Below are 25,563 nucleotides of genomic sequence, written 5' to 3'. Positions count from 1 at the left end.
GAAGTTTTCGAAATGAAATCCGCTATACGTCTAACCGAGTGAATTTCGGTACGTCGGCGTGACAGCTCGACACTTCAGTAATTCACAGTCGTCCCTCCACCGTTTATCATTAATGAATCTCGGTGAATGCAGTCAGCGGCGCGAGGAAAGAAGACAACGGCAAAAGAATAACCTTCCGCCGTAATGACTCATAAAAGAAGGAGCAGCCAGGGAAATGGGATTGTTGGCAAGATTCGAATCGCGCCCAGAGTGGTTAAAACACTGGAATAAAATGACATTTCAATCTTCCAAATGACTCGATTCGTTTCAAGATTGGATATCGCGAACCAGTAACGCGTGAAAATTCTCAGATCGGCATTACATCGATTGCAAATATATTCCGCGAAATTATATCCCTCGTATTTTATTAACGTTGATCTTCGATCGCTAGAACTATCGGGACACTCTATTTAATGTACCACTAATGGAAAAGGAAAGAGGGATGCAATTTTAGCGCTCTAGATTTAATTTAATCCATCGTGTTTTTAAAAACGCGTCCGTAACATTTGTTCAAAAGTATTTTCGATTCCGACTACCGTCCCTGTTATTTTTGGCGCAGAAAGGAGAACGAACGGGATTCTTTTTGGTCGACACCGAGGTCTATTTGCAGTCAGACGTAGACGGATATCAATATCGCCGAATACATTATCCCGTGATTTGTTTCACGCTGGATGTCACACGTTAAATGTAACGCTATTTCTGTACGATCGTATCGGAGAATCCGGATATAGATGTCCTGGATTAATTATATTTACCTTTTAACAGACATCGTCTACAGGGTAGCTGGCTTCCCTCCGTTTTCACACCTGGATTAAGATCACTCTTGCGCGTTAAATTAAATACCACATGTCACATCAAACATCGCCTCGTCACCGGAGATCGATGCACTGTCATTTCGAGACCGTGTTAAAGCTCGCATTGATCAATGCATACGATATTCACTTGTTTCGACTGTCCTTGATACATTTCGCGTGGTAGATTGGTTCAAACTCGTCGCGTAAACTATTTCTCGAATGGAAAAATTATTCGAGAAAAAGTTTGATAACCAGAGTGAGTAATAAATTCGTTCGAATGCTCCTAACAGAACGTCGACCCATATTATATTTACACGCGATGCTTTTCCATCAATTAGATCATTTGTGGATGCATTAGCGCGCGTAAAAGCTTTCGTTTCCGCTGATGGTGAACTCAGACGTTCCGGGTATAAATCAATTTTATAAAATTTGGAACGAACAAAAATCTGAAATAACTGCGATGTGGTTTCGTTATGTGATAAATCAAGGCACTGTCCGGGCTTTTTAAATTAACGTTCAGACGCTTTTAATCAAAGCAATAACGAGAGCCTGAACACCGTTGTTTGGAAATTCGCGTCAGAGACGACACTAGTCCGCGACACTTACGCTGTTCACGTTGCCGTCAATATTGCCACTATACTCTTCAATCATGGTCGTAAGGACCTCGTCAATGTTTCAAAGGTATTAGGTGTCAATATTGTCGAGGCACCGTACCAAAATTGGCTAAACAATTCACGAGAAGACGCGAAGGTTGTACGAGTGGAAAACAATGCACGAGGCCCGACGATGACATTTTAAGAAGCTAATTTAATTAAATAAACAATTTGAGAATTATTTTGAGAATTAAAAATCGTTCACGTAGTTTCGCGAGAGCAAGCATCCAAATACGAACGAAGCTATTACCCAACCTAATAGATTCGAGGAAAGGAAACCGGTCGGTTTTTCGTCGGCTCGGCGAACGCGGTAAAAATGATCCGGGACGACTAATTAACCGTATAGGGGGTTCGGAAAGAGCTCTAGGAACTATCCGGCTCCCTCCGCCGTTTCCTCGTTGAATTTTGCATTCGCGTGTGTAAACAAGTTACGCTCCGCGGGGAAGCACCGAGGGCAGCGAGCGATGCAGGAAGACCGCCGCGTCCTTTCATTGAGCTTCATGAAAGTTACATAGCACGTAACCGTAGTCGAAGATTGCAAAAAGTAAACGCCGTAGACACGGAGAGGGAGCGACGAAGAGTGAGAGAGAGAGAGAGAGAGAGAAGGAGATAGTAGCAGAAGTAAACTAAGCAACGATCGAATTAATTTTCTTTTTACCCGTCCGATATCAACGGTCCCCATCGCGGTATTAATCCTACGACGAACGACGCTTTTTGCGGCGTCGATCTCCCACGGAACGTACATTTCTCGCAACCCGTTCGATTTCGCTCTTGCTATTTGTCTATTCCCCGCGTGTCCTTTTTTGGCGCGCGTCGAACCTCGGCCAACGAACTCCCGGATAAGCCCACGTAAAAAATTCAGGTGAGATCGACGCCCGTAAGAATAATTTTCGGTGCTCCGTCGACGAAGACTTTTCGATCACCGGGAACAACGTGGAGACACTGGTCGCGGGGTATTCGTCGTCCAAATGGAAATTGTTGACCACAGTTCACACGCGTGCACTTAAAAATCTTCGAGATGCAAATCGCGCGTTACGAAGTTAAAGAACGAACGTAGGCGAAAGGGGATCGCGACGGAAACTCGCGAGGGATTTTCTGTGCAGGAATGCGTGGGAGACGGGTACACGGAAGGCAGAAGAAAAAGGCGCCGGGAACACGCGCGTTACCTGTCGCCGCGGGAGCCGGTGGCCGTATTCGAGATGTCGGTTGAATCCGCGGCTGGACTGACTCTACGAGGCGGCAGGGCGGGAGCAGGGGCCTGGCTCGAGGACGAGGACGAAACGGGCCCTATGACGCCCACGGTGCCCCCACGTACCCCGTCCTCCGCCGAATGTTGCCTGCTCGAGGATTGCGAGCTCTGCGACAGCCATCGTCGACCGGCGCTTCTCGACACCACCGTCGTCCCGCCGGAACCAGCTGTCTGATGGGACACCGGTCCTCCGCTGTCCAACGACGTGCTCTGCGAACAAAAATTCCAATCACCATCGTTGCGTCCAGGAGTCTGATCCGCCCTTATCAGAACAGATAATTAATCTTCTAAGAACTCAGAAAGAAACATGATGTTTCAAATAAAATTGCAGTCCTTCGCTGGGTATGTAAATAAAAACTGTAGCAATCATCTGTTTCCAAAACATGGAGAATAATAGATAAAAACATTGTCATAATAGTGTAACCATTGCAACGAACGCTTTGGCCTCGACCAGCCTTGTTGTCGTACAAATCATCGAAGAAAGCTACAGTAGGAGTTTAGAATAAAAATATCGACTTATTTGCATAAACATTCGAACGACGAACAGTCGAGGCACGAGAATTGCACAATAATAATGGCATTGTAATAGTTTTGCTGAGTGAATGAAAATATTATGTACAACAATTTTGAAATATTGCTATAAGTAATAGCACACGATTCAGCGTGAATTTAGGACCCTCTGTCCGTCGATTCGTGTCGATCGCTCAAGCTGAGCGTCAGAGAAGGGTTAAAAGCAACGACAGAAACTCGTTAGCGTCGTCGTGCATACTTAATGATAAAATTAATTTGCTTAAGTATTGCGACACTCTAGAAACGTTTCAAGACTTTTTAAAAATATTCAGTCGCTTCGCGACACTGGAAAGTAATGGAATTTTAATGCAGTTATATAAGGTTATTGGTTAGAGGAGTCGCTGAATACGGGGGAAAGGTTAATTCATTAATGAAGTACTATTTATTTCAAACATTTCGTAATATAATCTGCATATAAAATACCCATTTAGCTATCGTATTGATATAAGAAATGTCGATCTCGATTATAACGATACGCATAATCATTACTGATCGTATCAGAGAATACTTAAATTCACAGATGATTTCATTCATAAATCCTCTATCAACCAGTCGTGCAACAATGGTGTACTCGTTTACTATTCCGTAACAAATAATATAAACCTTGTTTAAGGCGAACCAACCTTTCAACGATTGTCAATGATAACATTCTTTACGTACCCGGAAGTAAGAAAAATGTTCTCGTATGCAGGTGTTCGCGAGTCCTTCCTTTCCTCAGATACAGCCACTTTAAGTTGCAGTATGAGCACGTAAGATATTCAGTGACACGACGTATGAACGTCTGTATGCATAGCAATGGAGGCTGTCTTCAACGCCTCCTATAAGGTATCTTCGGTACATTTTTATCGTGTACCGGAAACCAGGGTACAATAAATAATCTGAAGTTCCGTTTGACCGATTAGTCGCGAATTCCATTGTTAAAATTTGTCCAGCAAATCTCAAAGTGGCTCCGGGGAAACAATTCTGCCGCACTTATCTCGCAATATACAATTCCCTTCTGCACGGTACACGATTTAATAGCGGAATTTTAACTAAAATTCCAGCATCCTCAGAAGTTAGAATTTAAATAAGAAATTCCATACGACGAGTGGAAAACAGAGATTTTTCCGAATCTGTTACCGTATGGTGGGGGCGAATTGCTCGTTTATACGCCTCGTACCGAGTCTTTTCTTTGATAAGAATCCTGGCGGTCGCCATTAAGCAAGAAGCAAACTCGTTTACGCAGTTCGTTTGCATGCTATTGTTTCCCGACACGGATAATATTTTAATAATGTTTTCTATCCGACGTCTCGGGCACGGCGATTACATCCACAATGGGATCTCACAATCGATACTCCCTTAACGCGGTAGCCTGGGTGCGGTTAGAGCGATGGCGATGCACTTGGCGTTTCTTCCCGAGCGTTTTCAATTATTCCTTTGACGGGAGAACTAATCGATTCGGCATGGACTGTCGCTTCGAGGTTTCTCATCGGGTCTCGTTTTTCCATCCGCTTCTCTCTATATATTTTTTATTTTTTTTTCGCCCCTACTTTCCCCATCCACCTTCGATGAACAATGGGGAATCGTTCCTAGCGAATCGACCACTTCGCATTCTTCGGCCGCAGAATTCGAGGCTCGAGAGCCGTTTCCAGCGAATCGTCGCGAGATTTCTTAAGATTCGAAGAAAATCGAGAGGCCAGGGTTTATTACCCTTTTTTACCTCAATTAATTGCGCCCGATGGTCTCCTTGCGGCATTCTTCAGGCTCGACCGACCGAACATGGACCGTTTCGCAACGTGCTGTCTCCTTTAAGAGGGAAATCATTTATCCAGAACGACACTGCGTACGTGAGAACACCAATTACCAAAACTTTCTCGCGAGTAAGTTATTAAGGAACGAGACGTTCTTGAGGCCTTTACAAATTAATTCCGTGGCAATGGCTGCTTGAAGGCAATACGAGGCTACCTCCATGCGTTCAACAATCCATACAAGCAATCAGAATTAGGTGGAAATCATTCTTTGCTCATTTTAAACTTCCACCTGGTCCCAAAATTGAAAAGGATTTCAAAGACCTTCAAGAAACGAAGAAGATTATGTCGGAAAATAAAAGCAATTTCAAACCCAAGTACTTTTTCGTTTTTAAGCCACGAACTTTCCAAACTACCATCTGCTCGAGAAAACATGTTTCTAAATTTTAATCATTTATTTCCCGAAAACGCGAACAAAGTTTTTGCAAGTTTCAGGGATTATGTATATCCTCCCTAAAAAAAAAAACTTGATTACCAGGAGCTCATTGGTGAAAATCTCGAGAGACGCGTTCTGAATCGCAAGTTCATTTTTGTCCATTGCATTCCCGAAGTCGAAACCGGGGTAAAAAAGCCAGATAATTCGATCCAAGATCGCGTAAAAGCATTCTTAAAAGTTTTGCGATCGTGGTGTCGGCTCGGCTGTGACACAAGACGAACTAAACGCGCAGCTACGAGCAAGGAGAGGCTGCCGGCTGTTTCTACTTCCAAATACGGACGCGAGAGACTGGCTACGCAACTCCTTCGATGAAAGTATTTTTATTTTCGTCGTGCTTCGGTGAAGAACCCGTCCCCGACCGACGATCCGTCGAGAATCGAGAATCGAGCCGGCCAATGGATCGCGCGCGTCACTTTGAAGCGCCGATCGGGCTCCGTCGATTAATTGCGCCGAGTTTTCCGCGCAGAATTGGCGCCGTTGATAAGAAATATGAGAAATCGGGGTCGCTGCGTCGCGTTTTATTACTTGCAAACCGATTTCTTTCGGCGAGCCGGTTGTTTACCTAACGTGGAAAAATCGAAATGACCTCGCGACGTGAAAGAGGATAGAAATCAACGGGTAGTATGTAGGTCGACGTGATCGGAGTTTCTTGTACAGCCTGTTCATCGTAACGCCGCGATTTTTTAGACGCGATAATCCGATGGAAATTAGTCAGCGTTCGCTTTCGTTTTTTTGAATGGCTAGTCTAGTATCGAGAGTGGAAAAATAACGTTGGAAATACAATTGGACAACGGCTACGAACGAGTCTGATCTCGCAAGAAATTGTTTTAAACAAGGACACCGGTGGATAACACGATATCGTTAAACACTTCCAGAGAGTCATTAATGAAAATAGTAAGAGGCCAAAACGAGAACCCTGAGGGACCTCCCGTAGGGAACATGACAGATCTGGAACAGGAGTTTCGGATCCTTACTAATTGAGAACGATCGATTAGACAGCTTTTAAGCCGATCTAATACGGTCCCGCGAATGCCAATGGGAACCAGCTTAGATAATGATAAATCGTGTTCCACTGTATCGAATGCGCCGCTAAAGTCAGCGTAAACTGCACCCAACTCCGGAGACCTTCGGTCGAGTACGGTCGATACGAGCGGAGGACCGTTTGAAAAGTTCGCGGCTTGAAAACGAAAACGTGGTCTTTTGACTTTTAAATTGCTTTTATTTTTCAACGTAATATCCTTCAACTTCAATACATTTCATCCGAGCGATGTTCCAAAGCTTTTATGCCGGCCCGGAGACTTTATTCACAATTTCTAGCGTCGTTGCAGTTTTTGGACGGCCATTACGCGGGCTATCTTCCAAGCTGAGACGACGAGCGTTTAAATTTCGCTGCATAGTTTAATTATCAGACGCTATACGTAAGTGTTATTTATTTAATACAATTAGAATCGATCGATAACGTTAGCAACCTCATGGAAATTAAAGACGAGTCTTCGAGAAAAGGATTACTCTACGAAGATGTACTCGACATAGATTGTATTTCTAACGGAATTCGGTGTATTTGTACTTACATTTAGATGATTCTTCCTGGACGTGACCGACGAGTCCTGCGAGGACCCTCTGGAATAATGTCTGGAGAAGACCTCGGCGAGCCTGGACCTCGTCGCGTTCGACTTGGATTTATTCGACGGGGATTCGTCGGCCGTTTTGGCCAAATTTGGATTGCTGCTCTTGCGCTCCGGAAAAACTAAATGCTCGATGTTTGGCGTGTATCCAGGATCGCTTCTCACGATATCCTGGAGGGTCACGCGGCCTCCGGCGCTCGGTCCTCCGTTACTGAAACAGTTGAAAATGCCAATACCTTTTTCAGCCAATTCTCAGGACCGCGACATTAGCGAAGCTTGCACGAAATACTTCCAATTCAAATTCTAACATCGTGGAAAATTCCAACATCAAGAAAGTACTGGTCCTCATAAATACTTCATCTTTCAAAGCTTCCTTTAATAATTCTCGAGATACTGGATTGTCTTCACCCCTTCAAAGAACTATCTTGTTAAAAAGTTTCGACGAAAACTATTCACATTGCAAGGGCTGTAACGTGTCCTGGAGCACGGTTCGAATGCAAAGTATCGATCGACGAGCGTATCCATAATTTCGGCATTTACCTAATTTCGCGTTTGCAAGTTAAACCGTTAAGGCCGTTGCAATCGAATCGGGATTTAATATTCATCGAGGGTTTGAACGATGTTCCGGGAAATACGCGTCTGAGCCCGGGGTGTCGCGGAATCTTCGCGCGTGAAAAGGAATTTCGCGAGGGGGCGTCGAGAAAGGGCGGGTGCGACGTGAAAGCGTAAAAACAACGTCGCCAGAAACAAAAGGGTGGATGGGACAAAGAAGGGGCAGAAGTCGGATCGCTAAAATGCGTCGTGAATGCAGTGTCGCGCACGTCGACGCGTGTAATACCGGCTTAAAAGGGTTAATTATGCAAGCCCACTGAAAGCCGTGGATAGTTCGGTGTCTCCTGCTATTTTCCCCCGAGATTTTCTCTTCCTTTCGGCGCGATCCGTCAAAGGGCATGAAAAAAAAAAAAAAAAAAAAAAGGAAACGGTCGACTGGTAATAAAAATGTCGACCGCAGAACGCCCTAAGATCCATTGTAGCTGGCAGCGTAATGAAGACGAGTACATGAAAGAGGCGAGGACAAAGTACGATACCGGTCCATCAGTAATTAGTTCGTAGATTATTTTAACAACCACTGGCAGCAATTTTTAACGTTCAGCGTCGCCAATTTTTATTATTCATAGCAGATGGCTTGCAGTAATTGTGCTGGATAAATTATTTTTTTTTAATATTACCGAGAGGATAAATAACGCGTGATGAAGTTTCAACGAGGGGGGAAAACACGAGAATTGAGAGGGAGAAGATATTTCATTCACATACTCGTCGCGTTTTAATATCGTTCGAAATAAATTTCATTGTCCAGAAAGCAGTATCAGATGAATTCCACAAAAATAGTCGATAAATAGTCAACTTTATTTTGTCGATAAAATATAATTAAAGATCGGTTCCGATTTCAAAAACACTTATCGATAGTTGCGCGTAAACGATCGAAGAGGAATATGCGACACATTTATCTGGGCTGTAATAAATATATTTTGACGAGGAGTCATTTTTCGAACCCGTATTTCGAGATTTTTGTCAAGCATCGAAAGGGTGAACAGCCTCTGAAAATTCAGAACACGTTTCTCTAACAGTACGCGATTGGGCACCAATTCGTAGTACCAAGGGAGGTTTACCGTTTTCCAATCTCTCCTCCAGTGTTTCCAATTTCAAAAATTTCCCGTACGCGACGTCGATGCCCGTGTTGCCTACTGTGGTATCGCGGGCATTATAATTAAAACATTTTTTCACGCTGACCTGGGTCCAAAGCCATGAGACTGCCTCTGGCCTCGTCTTTTCCCGCTGCCACGGCCAGGCTTGATGTTTGTCGCCTCGGCTAATTGCAGCAACTGGCTGCGATGCTGCCGCAACAGCGGGTCCTCCCTGCGATTCATTTTAACCGGTGCAAGTGCAATCCTGTCGACCCTGCATCCTGCAATCAGAACAAACAGAAACGGAGATATTATATCGGCGATAAACTACGAAGTTTGCCCGTCGACGAGAACGTACGCGGACCACTGTCGGTTTGGTAAAGGAAAATTGTATATCAAACGCGTTATTCGGAAACAACGGATGCCGTGTAATCCCGAAGCTCTTAAAATAAATAAAATGTTTGAAAATCGTCGAGCCGATAGAAGACCATGGACAAAAGTGTCAAACGGAATAGATGAATAAATAAAAATAAACCAAACAACGCGTTAGTCCGTTATACGAGATCGGACGGGCACTTCTGCCAAATATCCTTGATTTTTATTTCTCATAATACCGAAACGGGGTCAACGTCGAACGGCGATATCGTTCGTAGCTTCTTTATGACATTTATCGGCGTGTTAATTTTCCATTCTTTCTTTTTTTTACACTTTGCACGAGTTCGTTAGACGAGGGAAAATTGTTGGAGTTCATTATTTTTGTTTTATATTAGGGTAAAGGTACGTGGGAATATTGAGAAACTTGGTGAACTTCGCCGGGCGTATAATTAATTTGGTGCTTTGAAAATCGCTCGTCTCCGCGAAAAGAAAAGAATTAATTATTCATGACGGTCTCCCGATAATGAAGAAATGTAATTAGCTCGATTAGTGCTTGCGTGTGTCGAAAAATAGGACCTTGATAAAGGGCGGGGGAATAATTTTCGATACGACGTTTCCGATCGCGTTATTCTTTTATAGTGTTTCGTTTCTAAAGGTATCGGATCGTAATTATCGGACTGTGAATCCTTCTCTCGGGATCGCGTCGGATCAGGAAGAGAATTTACTACCGACATTGTTGCCCGCCATGCTTTTATTCCTCTTTGAAGCGAGAATCGTGAAAAGAGTCTTGGCAAAGACGACCGAAAACGTGTATTTTTTTCTTTCTCGTCTCACGTTAATAACTCGCGGCATTGTTTCGGCATCGTGCCGACTCCATAAACCTTCCCTTTTTTGTCCTTTCGATCGAGGCAATTTTTAACGGACGTAAAAGAGCACCGACACTCTTTGAAAGCTACTAATTTCTGACAATTTTTGCGGGGTTCGTTCCCTGAATCAAACTGCGATACATGGAGCCCGTATTCTGTTAATTACTAGGTATTTATATTGCTTACTTAATGGCGAAAATTACCACGAGTATGGGTGTTTAGTTACCGGTGGTTGGCGATAATGTACCTAGTTACGATGTCAGATATCGATGAAAGTTTCCCTGCGTCTAACCGTCCCAGCAAACAGTTTACGTTGAAAACAACGTGCCGACGAAAATTTAATATAGCATCCGGAACTATTTTTCCGAGGAATTTTAATAAGCGCGTATTAACGCGTAGCATGTGGAAATATTAAGGAAGTATGTAACTCATATATTATAAAATTTCGATTACTCGCCCGGCCGAGACTTTAATCCATTCCTCGTGCATGCTGTGCATTATTGATAATTTCGCATATATTATGAGCAAGTTCGCCAACGTCTGCTTCCGCCGTCAATTTGACCGGAATTCAATTTTAGTTTTAACCAATATCGAGCTTCAAAATATTTGATGCGCGTAAAGCAAAACTCTTCAAATTGTATGGCTTCTTCGTATTAAAAAATTCATCGTTCATCGATGGTTAAATGAAAATTTATATAAATATTGCGAAATATCTGACTGCCCTATTACGCGATATTTCCACGTGACTTCAATTTTTTAGCTCCATTGCCTCGTTCGTTAAAATTGTATGCGTTATATATATGTAAAAAAAAAAAAAGAAGAAATATTTGAAAAATGTAACTGAATTTGAAATGAAGTGTAGTTTATCGGCTTACCGACAAACACGGGCTGAATAAATAAATAAAACGATGTAGAGCCAAAAATTAAAGTATAAGCTTATTACTTTTCAATAATTCCACTTTTCAGAAGATCATCCTTCCCATCCGCTTTCAATTTTCTCCGGTGAATCGCTTCCTGCGCCGTTCCATTTCCAATACCGACATATCAGGAATGGAACGGAATAACAAAAGCGACGGGGATGGGTAATCAAACCCAACCCCATTACGAGCGTCTTAACTTATTTGCATTATAATATATACTGCCAGCGTTACTCGGAACCATCTTTGACGACAACGCTGCATATTCTGCATACATTTTCGAGAAAGTAGCTTAAACAGGAAACAATGAAGGGACATTACTTTCCGACAGCAGATTTTATGAGAAAAATTGTGCCTCGTGGGCTTCTCAAAATAAAATACCGCAAACTGCCGCAGATATTAAAAATTCTAATTGCCTTATAAATGGTTGAATCGAATCCAGCCGATCGTCTCGCGAAAACTTGTTTAATGCACTTGTTAATGTGCAAACACGGCACACGGTAACACTCAACGGACAAGCATTAAATCGGAAAGCAAATCGTACGGCCAGTCTCGCGGCGCGAACGAGTGGATTTCTGCGCGTTTCTCAGTGTTCGCGTCCGGCTTAGCCACTCCATAAATTGCAAATTCTGATTGGGATTTACGGGTGGCGTGTATCGCCGACTTTGAAAACGAAAACTACGCGAACGAAGCCGGGTACTTCGAGCCGTGTGATCGGGATTTATGGTTTCTCGACCCAAGTAAAAAAAAACTACGGAAAAGCAAAGCGGTCGTAGATCGTCCGGACGATTCTCTCGCGGCAATATCGATCTTTGCTCGATCGATGCTTCTTCGGAACCACGAACGTTCGCGGCGAAGTCAAACGTTTTCTTTTTGCGAAAGGTCAGGCGACGTTAAAATTGCGCTGAACGAAAACGAAACTAATTTCATTTACGGATGAGTCTGCTTAACGACTGTCCTTCCACAGATTTATGCACACTTTGATGGACTTTACGGTCAGAATACCTCTGTAATCACGGGTCTGGGTAGAATAAAACGCGTTAAACGGCTCTTTGTGAATACTAATGCGTCCGCAAATTATTTACCCATAGCGAAACGAACGTGTAACGGAAAGTCATTGGAAATGCTTTCAAAACCTTATCGAGGCGTGTGAAATACCTGTTATTTTTAATGCGTGCTATTCTTCACGATTTTCAAGTTTCCACGAAGCGAATTCACGCATTATTAACGATTATTATTCACTTAAGACTTGATCGATCGCTGCGCCTGGAAGGACCGTTCGACTCAACTCGGCTGTACACCAAAGTGCCCCTCCGTAAGCGCTGTAATTCCACGCTAAGCTCGAACGACTTGAGGGAATTGACAGAATTCCGGCGATAGTTGTATCGTCGAACGAATTACTCAAGTAAACTCATTAAATAACACAGGCTGATTCAAACAACCGAGATAAAATTCTGTTCTAAGCGAAGAGTAATTTATAGAAAAATAAATAGCGATCGAGCCGGAATCATGTAGCGTGTTTCGAGCCATTTCTGAATGTATTGAGTTTTCCTTAACCTCATCGTGTACCTGCTACGCGCAAAATTACCCGAGGAATCGATTTATGTAAAAGAATCGGATAGCTTTATTTAAAAGGAAAATACTACTGCACTTTGCAAATGGACCGATGCACTTGGGGGAAAAAGTTGTATGGTTGGATAATAGTCATTTGGAATGTTCGCTCGGAGCGGAGCTATAGTCTGGTTCACTTACTGGAATCACCTTGTATATTCAATTCAATAAGAGTACAAGACTGAATTATTTTAAACTCCTCTACTTATCCAAACAGTCGCTTCTAAAGTTTCACGGAAAGCAATAAAAACGTTTACGAGAAGGAAATGTAACGATTCTTTTTATAAAGACCTGCGTTTAAAGGGACCAGTTAAAAGTTTGTGCCCAGAGAATAGTTGCGGAAAGTACGATGTCGCGAGTACGTACTTGAAACAAATGAGCGGAATAATGGTTATCAAATAGATCTAATTGACGAGTATAGAGATTACGAAACGGAAGTGGGACAAGACATCGGTCGGACCAAGCTCGCGGGACTTGAATCGGTAAAATTGAATAGATATTTTACACTTTTATCTATCGCACAATGCCCAAAGACAAATCCCCTTTCGCGTTAACAATGAATACGAAATATACGAGCTCGATAATTTAATGAATTTAATACATAGCTAGAACGAAACGTAATGATGAGGAAGACAAGATTTACAGAGCGTATAAACGCGAACAAAACGGAATAGAATATAGCAATAAAAGGAGTATCGTCCTTAGTCGGCTGCAACAGCTCTGTTGCGACTGAGGAAGCACCGTAATAGTCAAAGATGTTGAATCGCTCAAAGGACCATAGAAAGGATCGTCATTGTCCTGCGTGACCCTTGTACCCGACGATTCTTCGGTACACTGGAACGAACAGAATGCCGTAAAAAATGAAAAGAAGAATTTTATTTGTAACCAGCAAATGTTCAGCGTTTATTTTTCTGCGATAAAAACCATTAAATATTCTTCCGTTAAACCGTATTTATTGTACTCAATTTTGCATTACCGTATTCTCTGTTAAATACCTTCGTTTATATTTTAAGAGCAATTTGTCCAATACTGGCAACGAAGGTTGCAAACGATTCGGAATTCGATTCGGAATACTTCGAATGGAAACACGATGAAACGAAGGTTGTTCCGCAATATACAACAGGGGATACAATTCTGCCAACAGGAACAAGTACCTCTGGCCCTCAATTTTCAAATTTTTTTTCGATATGAAGTGCCAATAGCTATTGCAAATCAATTTTGTTGCATGACTGCCATGCATGCTTCTCTCTCGCAACTATTTTTGTCGAACAATTAACCGTGACATTGAACTCGATAACAATGAAATGGCAATCTCCGGGGTGGACCAAATGCAGCGAAACAGTTACAGGCTGTTTTTTTTCTCGAAAACCACTGTACAATTATTTTTTTAATCAAATGGCCTAGAAAGGTTCTAATTCTTGTTTTATGGAACGGTGTGTTTTTATTTTGCTTGAAACATTTATAACTATGAAATCATAATTTTGATATTTCCAATTCAGTCTGCTATGTAAAAAAAAATTCTGTTTGGTTAATTTTCTGCGCAGACTAAACTGAACCCTCCGGTGACGGGATAATCCAAGGGGGGCTCGTTATATTATTACGTGCGTGTATCTAGCATTTTTCATAGGACGGTGGTGGATGGGGAGGCAGGTTCGGATGAAAGGGGAGCCTTGGGAATCGGTACGTTTCTTCGTAATGAGCCGGGGATGCGCGTGAATGTGCTTAATTCCACGACACACGTACCTCAGTCAATAATACCACCAACACCCAGCGAGTGCTTATACGGGGAGGAAGCTACCCCTGCGCGCGGTTGGTCGCTGTAATTGAATGATTAAATAGTTTGACCATAGAATTAGCGCTTTCACCTAGACAAAACCCGGGTCTGTTCCAACCGGTAACGCTCGTTGGGATTTACACATATTTTACACGACGAGTGACCGTGCACACACACACGGTTATCTCAGTATTTTAACAGCGCGTCGCATTAAACACAGACTTCAAACGGTATCTGTAACTGATTTTTGCGAAGAAATATTCGAAACAGCAAATTTACACGATCGAGCGATAAAATCCGATCATAGACGAAATAATTGCTCTGCTTTTCGCCGGCGTGAAATATTTCTCCGCGGAAATTCCGCGAGGAGCCGTCCTAGCGAGCTGGAAAGTAGCGCTTTCAAGACTTTTTCCGCGTCGCGACGCGTTCCCATCCTCGGCCGTTTGAACAGACGAGCGCGAAACGCGGCTGGCGCATAGAAATGTGTGCAATATTCCACGTGAACACACAATGTCGGCATTATCCGGTGGCTTTCGTGTTCGTAGCCAGATAAATACAATGGGGACGGCGTTAAGTCAACACCGCGCGGTTATCTGGACTTCGGGAAGAGGAAAACGCTCGTAAAGACAGAAACGCTCGAAAGCTCTTAAAGCCTCGACCATCATCGAATTACGCGGGATTTTCGAGGGTCACGCTATTGTGTCGCGTTTTCGGGGCTCTATGGAAATTTTCTCGGATCTGCCTTTGTGCGATTTTCCTGCGGACGTCTTTTATCTTCGCGCAACGACGGAAACAGAATATTTTGTCCTAGATTGCACGGCTCGCGAGCCTGTATTTGACGGAGGTAAACTGAGATCAATTATGTAATTGTATTCGTAAGTAAATGTTAGTTCTGACATCTTCGTTGCTCATTCAATGAACGAAACGAGAACCATTGTTTTCTCGATACCTCGCTGCAGAAAATAAATTTTACACCGTTTCAGCTCTATTCATTGGACTCGATTCGTGTCACGCGCATCTTAGAAAATGATTAAATTTGTTTAGAGTTTGTTGCGACGACCTTTCGTAAGTAATAGCTGCATTCGACAGACGCACGTGCGACTGGATATCAATATAGCCATCAATCTTCGTAATCCTTCTTCTGCCGTGCAAGAGATTAATTAATCACGTAACTCAAGAAATCCTATATGCGAGGTCCTGCTGATAGAGGCTCAAAGTTGGGTGAAATTCCGTTATGCAATTTCCCGGATGATTTCCCCATGGAATGCACAGCAAACCATAAAACTTTGTATCGGGCATAATATCGGGTAGTTCTCAGTCGAATGAACAGTATCGACCAGCTTTTTTCAATCAAGTCGTTGAGACGTATCGTATATCGGAAATTTCGATCGTTGTCTGCGAATACAACAACCTGATATCTTCCAAACGTCTGATATTTGGCGCGTCGCGTGCATATTAGAAACTATCGCAACGTCGTTTACATACCACGAACGATACATCGAAATAAATAATTTCAAGCAAGCATCGCGATCGAATCATGATTTTTAATCATGGATTTATCACACTTTGTCGCTTTTTCACGCGAACTTTCGTTAGAACGAACATACTATTAGAAGTTTCAGTTTGTTCACCGACAAATGTGTTTCAAATTCCTGAAGCATTAAGCAAACGATTTCACTTTACCCAGCGAATACTGCAAAATCATTCGCACGCCTCAAGGTTTTGACACGTTTCTTGCAATAATTTCGTAACACGGTCGATACTTTTGTAATATCGGTGCTATTTCGATCGTACCACCATATTTATATTACTTGCTACCTGTTTATTTTACTTCCAGTTCAGCGAATAATGTTATCTAGCAATAAAGTAAGACATCTACGTAGCTCTGGAACATCTAATTTGCAACGCCACAATTTGTGTCAAGTGGCTACTTAGAGTTTCACGTATAATGCCTTGTGTCTGTATTGTTTAACAATACACATGCACAGACGAACGTATTCGAATGCTTGCATCTGCAACTTTTAAATCACAATATACATTTGCAAGGGGATGAACAGACCAAATGTAAATATTGCTAATCTGTACCTAGAATGCACCGATAAAGTTTGACAATTAAAATCCTTGGGGCACCTTTTGAAATATATTTTAATCTTACTGATACACATATTGCTTTAAACGGTTCGATTTGACATAGGTAGCGAATGTAGGTGTTCGAGAAAAGTTGGAAAACTTTCGCGTACGAATGTATATGCACGAGATAATATACCCTGTAGCTGAAATGTGGCTGAATTCCACGCAGTCGAGTACCTTAATATATCATGGCAAACTGTTCGATGTGGAACTCCGTGATGCATTATATCATAGTGTGTAGATAGTGTGGATCTTCCTAGCGTGTGTCGAGTGCCGCTATTGAAGAAGGGGCGCATGCATAATTCGCGTTTTCGAGTGCAGAAGGGAGGCCATGAAACGGAAGAGGATGGAGCGAAAGCACTCCGACAACGACAGGAAAACCGCAGGAGTAGATTTTCAATTATCCTGGAAAAGGTGCTTGAGGCATTCGAGCCAAGAGGGTGGATAGGAGATCAACTTTGGTACGTTCGCAGATACCGAGCTTTCCTTCCTCATCTATTAGAAGCTGCGAGAAAAATATTAATAGCACGACATAGTTCGCCCCGATATCGAGACATCCGCCGTAAACGAAATCGCGTTCATTCCTATTAATCGTGAACGATCCTACGTCGAATCCTTCCGTAAAATTCGTACGATCCATAAGCGTCGCCGATTCGTGAAAGAAAAACGTTACGTTATTAAATTACGCTTTGGACATTATGTCATTTAAATTAAAAATCTCCCTTTGATCTATTCGCGCGTGCGTACCGCGAGATTCGTTGGAAATTACGATGTTATAAATTTCCATGGTATAACTTCGGTTCTTTCTGTTACGTATAAATCGTAGAAATATAGTTCCCCGCGGAACAAGGCGCGACATAAATTCACGGAATTCTTTTGACATGTTTAAAGGACCCGTTCGAGTATAGTTTAATGTATCGTAGAACCACAGACGAGGTATAGAATAGGCGTTGCAATATTTTTTTATGTCACTGGAATTAGAATTTAACACATATTTTCGGTAAAGAATTTTTTTCTCGAAAATGCGTAGAATTTCGGGGGTATGTGTGTTCACCAAAACTGATTGGAATTGACCCCCGCAACCGAAAATAATTTTTTCAGAATGCTTTGAAACTTTTCAATTTCGCCGAAAAATGTATGGACCATTTTTATGGAGGTTTTCTCCGTTTACGGGGTTAAGGAACAACTTTTCGAATATTCTTAGAATTTCTACATATTCTACATGAAAATACGCGTTGTTTGCAATTTGAAACATTAAAATCCTCCGATCCGTTCAGGAGTTATGATTTTTTAAAGATACGCCTGAAATTTCAGTGATATGTATCAACGGTATGGTCAGACATCGTATTTTCGGTAATGAATTTTTTTCTCAAAACTGAGTAGGAATTCGAGGGCATGTCTATTCACAAAAAATGATTGAAATTGACCCCCGCAACCGAAAATAATTTTTCCAGAACGATTTGAAAATTTTTTTTTTCGCCGAAAGGTTTATTCGCATGCACGCAATTGTTTTAGCCAACGATATCTATCCTGGACTTACTGCACGTCAATTTAGTTCTTCGAGACTTTCCCGACACCTGCGGGAAGCTGATATCTCACGCTGAGACTTTATGGGAGACTTACGCAGACTTACTGGAAGACGTACGGTTAAGAGGTAGCTGTAAACTGCCCCTGCATGTGTATCTAATTATTATTTCCCGTAAATCTGACAAAAATTACGCACTCGAGATAGACGACAAGAGAGAGCAACACTTTATCTTGTAAATTCCGAGAGTCAGAGGGTTGATTGTGTAGACAATTTCAATTTTTAATGGCTAGCCAGGTTTTTACTGAATTTCGAAAAAATTGTAAAAGGTAGACGTAAAATGCAAGTAGTATGAGCCAAATTATTGCAACATACGAATTAAAATTTAGCTACAATAGTGGTAATAAACATTTCTCAGACATTCGACAAATACAAGCGGTGAATTGATTCCTGTAATACTTGAAAGCTAGAGAGACTATTCCGAACAAAGGGTAATTTTTCACGTTTTGCGCTAACTCCATTTCCATTTGATTTCGAACGAGAAGCGACAGAACTTCGTTACACCGTCGAATTGTTGATGGAACTAGTCGAGAACCCGAAACCACCATATCGTTGACTGAACGTACGCCGATCGAGCACTGTAAATTTGCTTCGAAACTTTCAACGTTCGTGCATCTCTATTGCAGTCGAACAATCCGTTGCATTCGTGTCATTGCGCATCTGAGACAGTACCAACTTCCACCGACGCTATAGCCCATTATTTTTCAAACTTGGATCCCTCGAGGGTCCACGAATACGCTTGAAAGGGATTTCGATAAAGGATTATTAAATAAAATAATCTTTCCTCGCATTTGCGATATTCGAAACTGGAAAATAGTTTGTATCGTTGGGGAGTAAATCGACGAAACGAAGAATAAAACGATCAGTGGGAGCGCCCGAACGACGTAGCAATATTTCATAAGAGCGGAAAACAAAATAATGGCGTAGGAAACTCTGTGATATTAAATTTCCAAATCGCCAGGCACAAAAGGGGCTCGAATGGAAGCTCGCCGGTAACAAATAGCGCCGCGGACGGGAAAAATTAAATCGAACCCCGCGGATTCGTACACATTATAGACGCCTAACGTTCTCGCGCGGCCAGCAACAGGGCTTTTTATCAGCGAAAATCGCGTCGCGCAATATCCGATATGGGAGCCCACCGGCACCGTCGGGATATCGTAAATCAATTTTCTTCGTCGCGTCGTACATTTCTCTTCCCTTCCGTTCCCTGTCGCGATCCCCCGTCGTAAGTTTAGCTTCGTTAAACTGGAAATTGGCAGGTTCTTCGGCGCTTTATGAAAGAAATTTTAAAAAAACGAACGAAATTACCGAGTACGCGTTCCTCGCCGATCCGTCTTTCGACTGTTCACGTACGTTAGAAATTTTCGTTCGACTCGAACTTCAGCGCCTGGTCGAATATTAACGCGTAAATTCTCGTTAATATTCTCCGAACGCGTGTAGGATGCAAGTGAATTCTGCTCGGCATTGTATACGGTTTAATATTAAATAACGCTGCAATATTCAGTGCACAGCAGCACTCGGCGGGGATAACGAGTACTGAAATTATTGCAAGTAATCGGGGGGATGAAAATTGTTCCCGTCTTAATAGATGCACGCGGCGCGGGTTATACGAACGTCGAGGCTCGTAAGATGCGCGGAATGGTTAAAGCTCGCGATAAGCGAGAACACAAACACGCGCAGGGTGTTTCTCACAAACAGTTTCCTCCGTGAAAAATTCCTCTTTGATATTGTGAGCTTCGCTGGGATTCTTTCTGTGACACGTACGACACGATACCACTGTCCAACCGCCGCGAACCACGCGACAAACTCCTCGTTCCCTGAATAATGCGTTACAGAAACCTTTGCGTTCTTTAATAACTTGTTCCAAAACACGTAACATTTACGGGGTAATCAGTTTCCACGAGATAGCTACGAGGTACTAGACATAATCCAGTTTATAAAATTATTAAATTATTGAAAAGACCCGTTTTATTAATATTAGATTATCGATAATGGGCAACGACTGTTTCATCGGTCTGGATTTCGAGTAACTTTCCAAAATTTGCAGATCTATTTAGAGCATCCAGCATCGAATATATTAGTATTAATTATTAGTATCACGTGACCTCGTTACCAATCAGAAGCTTTAATGGGAACGTGAAATGAATATGGAATTACAGAATTAACAGCGTGAAATGACGAACATTTATTATAATTAATGCGAATGTAAAGAACATAATTTTTGCCCTGTTTATGTAGATAAACTGCTTGGAAAGTACTGGTCTTCGCGAAGCCGGAATCGCGATAGAACTTTAAAATGCAGAGAGTAATAAATTCCAAACAATATCAGGGAAATAAACTGCGTTTCACCTATGCGTCGAAAGATGAATATTGGGAAAACATATTATCGCTGGGACTTCGATGTTTGATTCGGCCATTGTGAACGGGAACGAATTGTGCCAGTGATGTCTGGAATGGAGAATGTAAGTTTCGTAACTCTGGGTCTTCTTGGAACAACATGTCTTCGTCTGACGATTCAATGTTGAGGGCTTTGTTCGCAAGTTTGTATTGTTCGTAATAACTTGAGACTTGCAACGACGAAGATCACCTGGCGTAATTGAAATTGGTTATATCTGAATGCGTAAGGAATATGCATGTAATCGTTGAAATGACTAACGTTAAATCGTTGGTACAGCGTGGACGAAATCTCTCAGCGATATAATTCTGCAATATTTGTTGTATTTATTAATAGGAGAAGAAATCACCCCTCTATACTTTCGTGCTGGAATTTTGGAATCTTCTTCATTTTTCCATGATATAAAAATACCGTGATGAATGAATATTTTCGAGAGGGTAGCTTGCTGAAGGGACTCGAGAGTAATATATCTGACGAATAATAATATTATTATTCCATACAAGTGTCACAAGAGTGCTCGATAATAATGGTGCCTCTTTAGAATTTTAGAGAAAGACGAAAGAGGGGCGAGAAACACGTGGAATTGAATGGAGGCTTAAAAACAAGTCTACCATTCCTCGGGGAAACGGCGTCCGACGACGATAATTTTGTTTACCCAGCGTTGGTGACGCCGTCCCATTCATTTTCGTGGAAAATGGAAGGAATTGACGGGTAAAACGGAAAGCTATGGTGCGCTCTAGTCTCCACGGTTGAATGCAACTTTGAATATGAGTCGGGAACAATTGGTTCCTTTAATGAGATTGGCCGTGGATGTGTACGTGTACACACGTGACGCGGATACATTTCTGCACGCGATTCTTGCCACGCCGCGCCAACCGTCGACCGTCGAGCGAAAGATTATTAACTTGACTGACGACGCGAAAGTACCTTTATGGCCGCGGACGAATTTTCGCATTAATTATTTATGCAAGTCACGATTCACGGAAACTATAATAAATTGCCAGAGAAGTTGCCTTTTGGCCATCCCCCTGCGGGGGCGATTTCGTAGTCGGTACGGCGAGAGGTAATTTCGATGTAATTTAAAATATATTGCGTATCCCAGCGCGTTACAAAAAGCAAACAGCGACATTTCCGATAAAGTGAAATTCGTTAAAATCACAAACTCGAAGGTAATTAAATTGTATTAATTTAATTACCAATCTTAGGGCGGAGTATCAAGTTCTAGGCAAAAGGATTTTAATGTGCGCGCGAAATTTCGATTAAACGCGAGTTAAATTATCCGGGCCATCCGGCGTAGGAGTCGTACGTGTGTTAAATTCTCCTTTATTAAACCTCGATTATCCGGCGAGTCTCAATTTATCCGGGACTGTCTCGGCCCCGCTGAAGCCAGTTAATCGACCTATCACTGTATTACACTTTTAATCCATTTTTACACATGGAATAATTTCTGTTGGACACCCCCGTGCGTTACGTTCTTCTGAAATTATTATTTCCACCCCAATACCTATATGTACTTTGCATCGAAGGCAAAGATTAAAAGGGGTAGCTCGCATGCACCTGTCATACACGTAGCATACGGGTCTCTGCATGCTGGTATCCTACCGTTTACGGTCCTTGATACAGTACAGGGTTTAATTTATCCTTTTACAGGGATTCTATACTTTCCAAAATCCTATTTTTCACGTTTAAATTTCATTTTGCTTGGATACGTCGACCTATCAACTTATCAAAACCTTTTACCCAACTAACCGATTTAACCTACTCTTAGATATCCAGAAGTTGTACAGCGACAGTCTATGTCAGGCTCTTACGTAAATTAAGCTAAGTATAAGTCGTGTTCCCGGCAGACTATCGTGAACAGACGATACGGGCTATTTTACGTAATATCTACGCTGATAGTTTCGGAAGAGCGTGGTTAAAATATTCACCGACACTAGAGCAGCACTAGATCTTTCTTTCGACGTAACATTTATTTTCGAAAATGAAAATTAATGAAAACGAATAACAAACAGTTGTTAAAATGTAAAAATGGGTCGGAAAGTGGTGCATTTATTAATTTATAGTGACAGAGACAGTAATTTCAACAGAGTAAAAATAATGGCAATTATAAAAGGGGGAAACGTCTTTCTATTCTTTTCTGTCCGAGTGTTAGAAAAATCAGGAAACGCGAGATTTTCGATAGGTGTGCCTGAGAATACAATTTACGACGTTTGAATTCAAATAATCTTCTCGTTATTTCGACGGGATGGACACAAGGTATGCAATAATGATTATGCGTGCTATCATCGTGCGAAGCTGCCAGTTGTAGCTTGTTTAATGGTATCTGCATCCTCTCCTAATTATTGCAGTATAATAGTGGCACTAATCGATTCGTGCGATGCCTACAAACGGCTTTTCCAACCGCTGAACGTTCTTACCGAGAGCAAACGCATTGTTCGCGTGCGTTACTTAACGTTGAATAGAACTGCACATTATAAATTCAAAAGGAACAAATGTTCGCGCGCGACGCGTACGATCTCTTAATTTCTGTTTCTTTCGAGCGAGCGGAGAAGCCGGAATCTGCCGGCGTGAATATTTAATTCCGTCGGGCGAACGGGCAAACAGGACGAGAAGAACGTGTTTGCTTTTTAGAAGCGTGATATTTGTCGTGAAATTTCGCGCGCGTCGATAAAAGCGTGCCCCCCCGACACAAAACGCAAATGCGGTCCCGATAAGCCAGGACGGCGAAAACGCGGAATGTAAACACGTTCGCGAATAAATCGTTTAGCGCGTTGCTTCCCAGCCGCATGGCCGACTAAATAGTTCTTGTCTTTATAATTACCACCGTTAGCCATAGGGTCGTTAAGTTCATTAGCTGTTAGCATTGTCCGACCGCTTAGCAGATTACTATTTACCGTGCATCGCGAGAACGAGCCAAGTATTCGGACAAATTGCGATAATAAATTTTTGGGAGCGGCGATACGTTGAAGACAAAACATGGTAACGAGGATCTGGATCAATTAGCGCTCGAATTTTGCCCGATTTGTCCGTGATCGCGAATTTGAATCATCCAGCTTCTTCGCGAAGAAAGTAATTACGCAATTGCAACAAATGATGTACCAGGAACGCGAGTACAAAACACGTGTCGGGCGAGGCCACGTAAGCCAGGATTTTATAAGGGCATACGACTCGTTGAAATAGAAAAGGAACGCGCGGAATACATTCCACGAAAAGCAAAATAAAGAGATAAAGACAGGAGAACGGGGGGACACGAGTGCCACGCTACTGAAGAGAAAAAAAGTTACTTTTGTGCAACATGCGGTGTATACAAACGAAGAAATTAGTTTTCAAACATGTGGTTTCAAAGCAAGAGCTGCTCGAGGACTATTTAAAGAACTGTTGGGTTTGTAAAAGATTTCAATAAACTCGAGCATACTTTCTATTCCATTTGTCAACTTGGTGGAAAATTCTTTAAACTATTGTAATATTTTAATGTATCAACAGAATAGAAATAGACTGGTTTGTTTGATAGAAAACGTGCAGTGAATGTATCGATCTGTTTATGAGAACAGTAGCGAAAGTAGGAGGTAATGACGATCATTGAAAAGAATAACCGCGGAGGAAGAGGGAAAGAGTTTCATTCATACGTTAGGGAAGATTTTTACAACCCTTCGTCTGGTATGTCGGAGCGTAACGAAAGCGTGTGTAGTAGCGGGAATAAATCCGCTAGTTAATAGATAACTGGGTCGTCGTCCTCGAGAGGTCATCGAGGCTTTTGGCAAAGTGCGAGCAAAGAAACGAAGGCGGGGATCCGTCTTCCCGAGGTGCCTACGTCTAGCAAAGAAGCTGTGCAACGTGTTAGAAAAAAAGTGGAACGGGGTCAAGGCGGGTTCGTCGCTCCTTTTTTATTCGCAGAAAAATTGCCCGAAGCAACTTTTCATTTTTTTTGTCCCCGAACGAACGAACTATCTTCAACTTCATAATTTATTGTGTTTTCGAGCTTTCCGCGGACGGAACGGTCTTTATCGTCGTGTTTTATCGCGCCGGGATACCGCCGTTACCGCCATAAAACAGACTTTGGCACGCGCTTCAACTCGAAACAGTACTTTTTAATCGCGACGATCGTGTACCGCGCCACGAACGAAATCGTCGTTTGCTCGCTTTCGAGCGCGAAGAATAAAAAAGCAGAGACGTGTTCTCGCTAAAAAAAAAAAAGAGAGATGGAAGAAGGAACGTAAGTTAATCTCGTAGTGATTTTTGGCTCACCTGACACGCTTCGCGTTCTTTCCGCTCGCGCCGATTTCGTGTTCCAGCATCGTCCAATTTTCGAGAGCTCTTGAGCGTACTTGCGACGTCGTGATCTCGCGCGGTTCCATTAAAAGGAACAATAATGTCCTCCGAATACTAAAAACGTATGGAAGTCTCGCACCTTCCATTCGTCACTGTTTCGTTTAAGGATTATCGTAACAAAGCTGTCCGGAAACGTTCACAGCGGTATTCTTCTACCGAAGATCTTGCCTCGTTTCACGATGCACATCTCGAACGAAACTTCTTATAATTATTCTTGCGAAAGTAACTCGATTATCGATAGTCGTCGTACGGAACCGTCCCCTCGGGTTCGTCGTCGACGCGTTCGTTAGCAGACAATGCGTGGAACGTTTGATCGTAGAAATCGATGAGGCGATCGGCTCTTCTCGTCATCTTCGAAAAAATGATTCCCTTCCGCTGGCTCTTCCTCCACGAGAAAACGTCCATCGTGTACAATCAACGGCGATTTAATAATTCTTACGGTTTATCGGTGACCGGAAACATTTACTACTGTTCCAAGTCTTTGCTGGTCGCTACTGAATTTCACTGTTTGCATCGTGCACAGTCAAATATCCAAGCTCGACGCCTCGTTATCCATGACACGCCTCAACGACAAACTTGCTCGACTGGATTGAAACACGTCGTTGCTCGGATTTTCATTGTTACTCCGTTTTAGCGTCAAACAGAAATCGCGGATTAGTTCGGCACAATCTTTTCCCGCTTTGAATGCTCGCCCTAAAAAGTGCAAAATGAAAAGCTGCTCTTTATTGCTCTGTGGGGGGGAC

The 25,563-nt window shown here is 42.4% G+C and overlaps 1 protein-coding gene across 4 annotated transcripts in view; it reads right to left on the bottom strand.

The window, feature by feature from the left end:
• The window catches only part of LOC122395924, a 152,930-nt gene that overhangs the window by 95,451 nt on the left and 31,916 nt on the right, over window positions 1–25,563 (bottom strand). For 2 of the 4 annotated variants that reach the window (XM_043393849.1, XM_043393853.1), the window contains exons 2-5: window positions 24,737–25,513; window positions 8,945–9,119; window positions 7,100–7,364; window positions 2,653–2,945 (exon numbers count right to left, since the gene is read on the bottom strand). In XM_043393849.1, the coding sequence (XP_043249784.1) occupies window positions 2,653–2,945; window positions 7,100–7,364; window positions 8,945–9,081 (695 nt within the window). In that variant the 5' untranslated portion in view covers window positions 9,082–9,119; window positions 24,737–25,513. The remainder of the gene's footprint in view (window positions 1–2,652; window positions 2,946–7,099; window positions 7,365–8,944; window positions 9,120–24,736; window positions 25,514–25,563) is intronic. The other 2 variants (XM_043393850.1, XM_043393851.1) reach the window with 1 other exon arrangement.

Source organism: Colletes gigas, unplaced genomic scaffold, assembly GCF_013123115.1.
Source record: "Colletes gigas isolate AHSC1104 unplaced genomic scaffold, ASM1312311v1 Colletes_gigas_Sc00006, whole genome shotgun sequence".
Classification (NCBI taxonomy): domain Eukaryota; kingdom Metazoa; phylum Arthropoda; class Insecta; order Hymenoptera; family Colletidae; genus Colletes; species Colletes gigas.
This window is presented reverse-complemented; position numbering and strand designations above follow the sequence as displayed.